Genomic DNA, 7,105 nt, shown 5'->3' with positions numbered 1-7,105 from the left:
TTATTAGCATTATGTATTAGTCACAGACAGACCTAAGGAACCAGTGGTGAATGTCTGGAAATGCCTCAGACTTTGAAGCTCTGTAGACACACACAGGAATGAAAGGCCTCAAATGATCACTGTTGACAGACATTTTATGATTGGAAAAAGAATAAAATCAAAGTAAGCACTCTTCACTGGCAGAAATGGCACCAACAAAATTGAATCAATAACCTGAACATTTCTTTCTGTGTATGTTTGACAGGACCTAGGGTAAGCTACAATAAAAAATGAGACAGACAGATCAGAAAGGACAAACCAGCTTAAGAAGCCTGGAGTTCAGTATCATCTTCTTTCTTTTCCTTTAGAAGCCACATAAGGACCTCTTAAGAAACAAGATAAAACTTATTATGTATGTATACAACAGAGTCAGTGCCGGCCCTTCAGCTCGCCTCACATTCATGTGGAGATCTTGGTTCTAGGATGCTCAAGTGTGGGGCGGCTCTTCGGATTGAGGAGTTATCGTCCTGAGGACCCTTTGATGCCAGTGTCTGAAAAGTAAACATGCAGCACACATCTGTAAGGGACAGCACACTCAGGTGTGCACACACATCTGTAAAGGACCGTGCACTCGGGTGTGCACACACATCTGTAAGGGACAGCGCACTCGGGTGTGCTGCTTCTCAGCCCAAGGGTCTCAGACATGCTAGGTGAGTGTACAACTACCCAGCTGCACAGCCAACTCAAACTCTTTTCTTAAAGAGATCATATCACATTTACCTAAATTTGACACAATAATTCTTAGGATTTATGACTCAGGCTTTCCAAAGTTCTTGTAGATAATATGAATCAAAACATAATTCTAGCAGTTTAAACAAGCAACTGCTTAGAGTATTTAATGCTGTCTAAGTCATTAAGATACATTATAGCAAACCCTGTGCTCACTTGTACCTCAGTTAAGGGCGAGCTCGAACCTGAACACCTACAGCTCTCAGATCATGGTGGGCTGGAATAGAAGGCTTGGGATTCGATGCAGTTAGCATGGTTCATGCCTGCTAGAAGCGGAGGTGACCAAGCCTTAGACACTAGGGCAGCTGCCCTCCACAGCAGAACTGTCTCAGTGGAAGGATGGAAGGTCGGATGTGTTAGCACTCAGCGTGAAGCTATTCTGCTTTCCTCGGTGACAAGCTTTATGGAGCTGACCCTCCAGGAGTTTAAGACACCTCACAACACCTTACAGTCTATATCCTGCCTTCGCAGTTAGACCCTGGCTTTACAGCAGCCAGACTGTTGGAGAGGGGGAGGAGAAAAGCGCGGGCTTACCGACCCCAGAAGGTCTACTTCTGCTTGGAGAGCTCTGCACACACTTTCCATGTCTTCTGCTTTATAAAGATCTAACTCCCTTTTAAGCCTGTCTTAAAGGAAAATCACTCCGTTAGTTTGATATTAAACTTTTACAACAATTCTATTACATATAGAATGGCAGGTTTATAGTCTAAAAAATATCAGAATTCAAGTTGAAAACCAAAAGTATTTAAAAATTTTTACTCTTTGATCCTAATGAACTACATAGAAATTTGAAAAGAAACCTCCCATAAAAATAAGGCAGAAAATAAATCTCAGATAAGTCACAGTAAGGTAAGAAGTGCTGGTGAGTTAATGTGACAAGGACAGGACCTGTCTACAGACTTCTGCGCAGTTCTCCTGAGAAGTTAAACACAGCTAGGCAGGTCTTTTGGCTTCCTAGATCCTAACGCCAAGCTTAAGTAAAGAAACTACTTGTGACATCTGTTTTTGCTCTAAAATTAAAGATAACATTATATATATATATATATATATATATATATATATATATATATATATATAATTAAACTGTACAAGACTAGAATGTAACATTAGTCTTTATTTTTACCAATTGTGCCTTTAAATTTTTGAATAACTTATTGAATAAAAAGATTATTTTTGTCTGAATTTAGTGTGGAAATTAGAGAAGCAGCTCTGTTCTATCTGGAGAGTAATGAATGACTAATGATTTTATCCCACAAGGAAAAACATTGGCCAAAGCCCTGGGCTGTGTCAAGGGTGGAGCATGAGGCCTGGTTTGTGTGAAGCTGAGGGCAGAAGCCACAAGCAAAAATGCTCTCACCAGACTAAGCAACTCAGCAGCAACAAGATGGCAGATACAGCCACCTCGACCTTCACCAAGCTCCAACCCTCAAGGAAAAGGTGCTTAGATCAGCTCTTCTCCCTGCCAGCCAACTGCAACCACTGGCCGTCCTCTCGAGGGCAGCCTTGGCACACTCAGACCCAGTGGCCTTCCTCTCGAGGGCAGCCTTGGCACACTCAGACCCAGTGGCCTTCCTCTCGAGGGCAGCCTTGGCACACTCAGACCCAGTGGCCTTCCACAGATGCACCAGAAATAAATAACGAGCTCACAATGAGGATCACTGAGCACACCAACAATAAAACCCAGTACCATCAGCAGAGGCAAGAGGCAGGCTGTATCTAAATCTTAAAGAACTACAAATCTATAAGAAACGCACGCACGCACACACACACACACACACACATACACACACACACACACACACACACACACACACAAAATGGGCACAAAATAAGCATAAGAAAACCTCAAACTCTTAACAGGTCATCTGGAACAGCTATCCAGTGTCTTAAGGATAAGCGATAGTGTCAACTGTGTCAGTCACTAGGAACACACCATAGAAAACACGAGGGACAGCCAGGGGGAGGTTAAAGGCCACGGCACTCCAGAGGCAGAAGCAGGTGGAGTTCTCAAGAGAGCCAGGCTGGTCAGAGCTTCATAGTGAGACCCAACTCAAAAAGGAAAGGGAGAGAGGAGAAGGAGGGGAGGGCAGGGAAGGGGAGAGAAGGGGAGGGAGCAAGTTCGTTGGCACTGTACTGCCTGATGCAGAATAGTTCATCCTTTCTTTTACCTTTAGCCACATGCTTATACTTAAGGCTTTATGGACTTTGGGTAGGAACCATGTACACCTGTATTGCTCTTGAAGATGAAAATCTCTTATTTTTTAGTTGGCAGGTCACAGACATTTACACATATTCATGTTACAGACATTTACATACATTTACATGTTACATTTACATACATTTACATGTCACAGACATTTACATACATTTACATGTCACAGACACTTACACATATTCATGTTACAGACATTTACATACATTTACATGTCACAGACACTTACACACATTTACATGTCACAGACACTTACACATATTCATGTTACAGACATTTACATACATTTACATGTTACAGACATTTACATACATTATAGTTGCTTATATGGTGGGATTCAAAATATTTTTTCTCATTGTTTTCTGTTTATCCTATAGGTTTGCCATTCCTTCCCTTCCCTTCCATCTATACTGGGGGCTGTAGTCCTCTACAGACTTTTTATTACAGCTACTTTTTTTTTTGAGACAGGGCTTCTCAGTATAACCAGCCCTGGTTGTCCTGTACTTGCTCTGTAGACCAGGCTGGCCTTGAACTCAGAGATCTGCCTGCCCCTGCCTCCCAGGCGCTGGGATTAAAGATGTGCACTACTACATCCAGGCTTTATTATATTTACTTTAAAATGTTTGTACAGCTGGAGTTTATAACACACACTTGGCACTGTTTTATGGAGTAATATGACACTGCTGCACTTACAGAGAAGAATGTTGCAGCAATACATTTTCAATTTTCCCCTAAATTTTTTATTCTATTACCATCACCAGATATTTTCCATATATTATAAATCAAAATACAGGGCTAATATTTGTCTCTGTTGTTTCTTTTCTAAAGTGACTTACACTCACAAGGAGCCTTTATATTTACCTATGCCCGGCTGCTCCTGGAGCTAACTCTACCTTTCTATTTGGAATCCCACCCTACCTCTTGGAAACCTTACTGTAGCCTCCACCTTCAGTGTGGTTTGTACTGTTGAGGAGTCAATCAACTCACGTTTGCCTGCACTATGTTAAGTGGACAGCTCTCACGGTCAGTCAGTGTGACATGTCCTTCCGTGTCTTCTGGTTACATCATTTCGGATAAGAGGTCTCATTCCTTTCTTCTTTACTTTTAGCTAATGTGTCTTTGCCTCTTTCTCTTCTTCTTTTCTGCATGATTTTCACTTTATGTCAGTTTTTCAGAGATTAAATATGTGTATAGAAGTTCAATTTCTTAAGATGCTTCTTGGCGCCATCTGAGCTCTTTGTATTGTGTTTCAAAGTATTTCATTATTTTTATAAAATGTTTTGCTATGATTTCCCTCACACATGAGATGCTATGGACGAATTGCAAATGTACTATGCTTAACTTTAAAAGCAGAGCCAAAAGACCACATGGCACTTCACTGTGTTTCCATCACTAATGTTAGAAAACAGACAGGGGCCAGTGGTGAAGCAGGCAGAACTGTAACTGAGCATGAGGGAAGGTTTGAGCAGCTGATCAAAGAAAGATTCTGTTTGGTGCTGGTTACATGTCAGTGTTTCTCAACTCACATGCATGTGTAATAAAAAGGTGAATTTTGCTGAGTGTAAGCTAGATTCACTATAACATGCTAAGTAGGAAATAGAAAATGTTACCTATGTAGCATCACATTTAACTAGGACATTAAACACATCAATTCAGATGACAAGCCTGCCTCAGTGGGATGCTGAGTAACCATCAGAAAGATACAAAGGGGCCCAGAGGAGTGAAACCCATGTCAAATGTCCCCCAGGAAGGGAAGGCATGCTCCCCCACCCAGATGGGAAACACTACTCATAGGTCTGGGCCTCCCTGACAGCTGGACAGACTGACTCCAGAGAATTGAAAGAGGCTCTAAAAGCCAAGAGCTTGCTAATTCTTTGGAGTGGAAAGGTCTTTTTATTTTTTAAGCTAATGATCTTTTGTCTCCCCAGGGCTCTCAGTTTAAACTTCTTGTCTTGAAAGTTTAAAGGTACTTCCATGTAAGTTCTCATAGTTGAATGGGATTTATTTTGGCTTTGTCTTGTTTTTAGAAAGTTTTAATAGAACCACATTGTAAACAAGGCCTTTGGAAGTCCGATAAATAATTCGCAGATGACATAATTCACTGTAGAGTACAAAGCTAAGGATAACGGGTAACTCTCTCCTAAAGCAGCCAGGATATTGTTATTTAACCCTGCTGATGATACCATACTCAACACAAAAACCTGAAAAACAAATTCAGTGTCACAGGGAGGGGTGCTGCACTGTCATCAGTTTAGGTTGGTTTATTCCAGGAATGAGTATGTGGCTCAATCCCACAATTCCATGAGGCTGACAGTACTAGCTTCCAAAGAAAGAGCTGCTCAGAGTGCAGAGCCTCTGTTGGACTCCGGTCCCATCTAGAGCTTCCTCTGAGGTTCTGTGAGTCAGCAGATCTGCTCCCTAAATTAAGGTTTTATTCTATCTAATACATGCACTAATTTGCTACAGTCAGAGACCTTAGACTCAGCCCCACTTAGCTCAGACCCTCTACCATCTCAGTGTAAGAAATCCCTTTGCTTCTTTGGGCTGTTGGCTCTCTTATGCGTCTTCCCCTAGTGTGAGTGTCCAGAGTTATTAAATTCCATCCTATGTGAAATCCTCAATACAACTCTCTATTGGGCCTGGAAACAATATTAATTATTTGAAACAAATGTGATTATCTTTTAAGGTGCTGAAACCACTTTGAAGTACAAAAATGTATCTCTGATAAAAACTTTAAATCAATAAAGTTGGCAAGATACAATTTTTTATATAATAGACATGTATGTCCGGCCCCATGTAAGAGCCTTATTTGTTGGTTGAGGTCAGAGAAAATGACACGTGTTTATCAACTTTAGTTCTTAATTTCCTTCTTTTTTAACTTCCAGATCTTATGCCTTTAGTTATTTTCTCTACAGTAATTTTAATGGTATGTACTAAAATATTTTTTAAACTCTATAGAAAATAACTGAAGGCATAAAGGCTGGAAGAAAAAAGAAAGATACTTCAATTTTCAGATGATACAACTATATATATGCAAAGTTAGTGAAAATTAGTGCAAAGAAAATAATTTAGGAAGTTGGCAAAATATAAAACTAATATACCCAAATAAATAGACTTTATTATCATCGATAATGGTGAAGATGACTTTTTCTCAGATAGGAAGTCATAAAAATGTTAATAATTCTAAGTTAAATCCACTGCATGTGATCACAATAAAAACACAAATATGTTTTATCCCCCTCGGTATAAGGCAAGTGATCTGTAGTATGGATGCAATTTTATGGGGGTTTTTGCCCCATTCTAGCCTGTATAGCTCCCGATAAAAGACACAGAAAGCTGGTGCTTTTATTACAAGCTGTAAGCCTACACTTGCCAGGTCCTGAGCTGCTCTGACCTACACTCAGCCATCGGCCCCATGTTACTTGCCAACTGAGTTTTACTGTGTTTGCCCTGCTCCATGTGTGTCCTCAGGGTGATTTTCTCCTGATCACATGCTCATGGTCCGTCCTGCCTTGTGGTGATCCCTTTCCTTCCCTTTTCCCTACTCCTCCTGGTCCGTACATGAGAACCCCCACTTGATCTCAAGTTCTGCCTTCCTCTTGTCTCCTGCACTGCCACAGGCTTTAGTTTTTTATTATCCAGTCAGAAATGATTGGGAGCATTCTTTACAGCACATTGATCAATACAATTCCCATGTCCAGACTGTAACCTTATTTTGGAGCACAGAACTCAGCATCTGAATATACAGTATATAAGAGCAACCCCAACACTACAGGTCACATAGGAAAAAAAAGACCAACAAGCTCTGGAATGTTGAAAAACAAATGCTAACTATTAAGTCCCACTGTTAACTTTTGATAATTAAGCAGCATAGCACTGCACTGCACAGCATAGCAATGCAAAACACAGCACAGCACTGTACAGCACAGTACTACACAACACTGCATAGCACTGCACTGTACTACACAGCACAGCACAACACTGCACAACACTGCACAGCACTACACAATACTGCACAGCACTGCACAATACTGCACAGCACTGCACAGCACAGCACTACACAACACTGCATAGCACTGCACAGCACAGCACTACACAACACTGCACAGCACAGCACTACACAAC

At 41.0% G+C, this 7,105-nt stretch overlaps 1 protein-coding gene across 1 annotated transcript in view; it reads right to left on the bottom strand.

Moving 5' to 3' along the window:
* Positions 1-422: 422 nt before the first annotated feature.
* The window catches only part of Ccdc172 (coiled-coil domain containing 172), a 43,436-nt gene continuing 36,753 nt past the window's right edge, over positions 423-7,105 (bottom strand). Inside the window, 2 exon segments of the mRNA XM_028773474.1 lie at positions 423-530; positions 1,303-1,394. Of these exon segments, the coding sequence (XP_028629307.1) occupies positions 423-530; positions 1,303-1,394 (200 nt within the window).

Source organism: Grammomys surdaster, unplaced genomic scaffold (genome assembly GCF_004785775.1).
Source record: "Grammomys surdaster isolate TR1022 unplaced genomic scaffold, NIH_TR_1.0 66, whole genome shotgun sequence".
Taxonomy (NCBI): domain Eukaryota; kingdom Metazoa; phylum Chordata; class Mammalia; order Rodentia; family Muridae; genus Grammomys; species Grammomys surdaster.
Note: the sequence above shows the minus strand (reverse complement) of the source record. Positions and strands in the feature narration are given on the sequence as shown.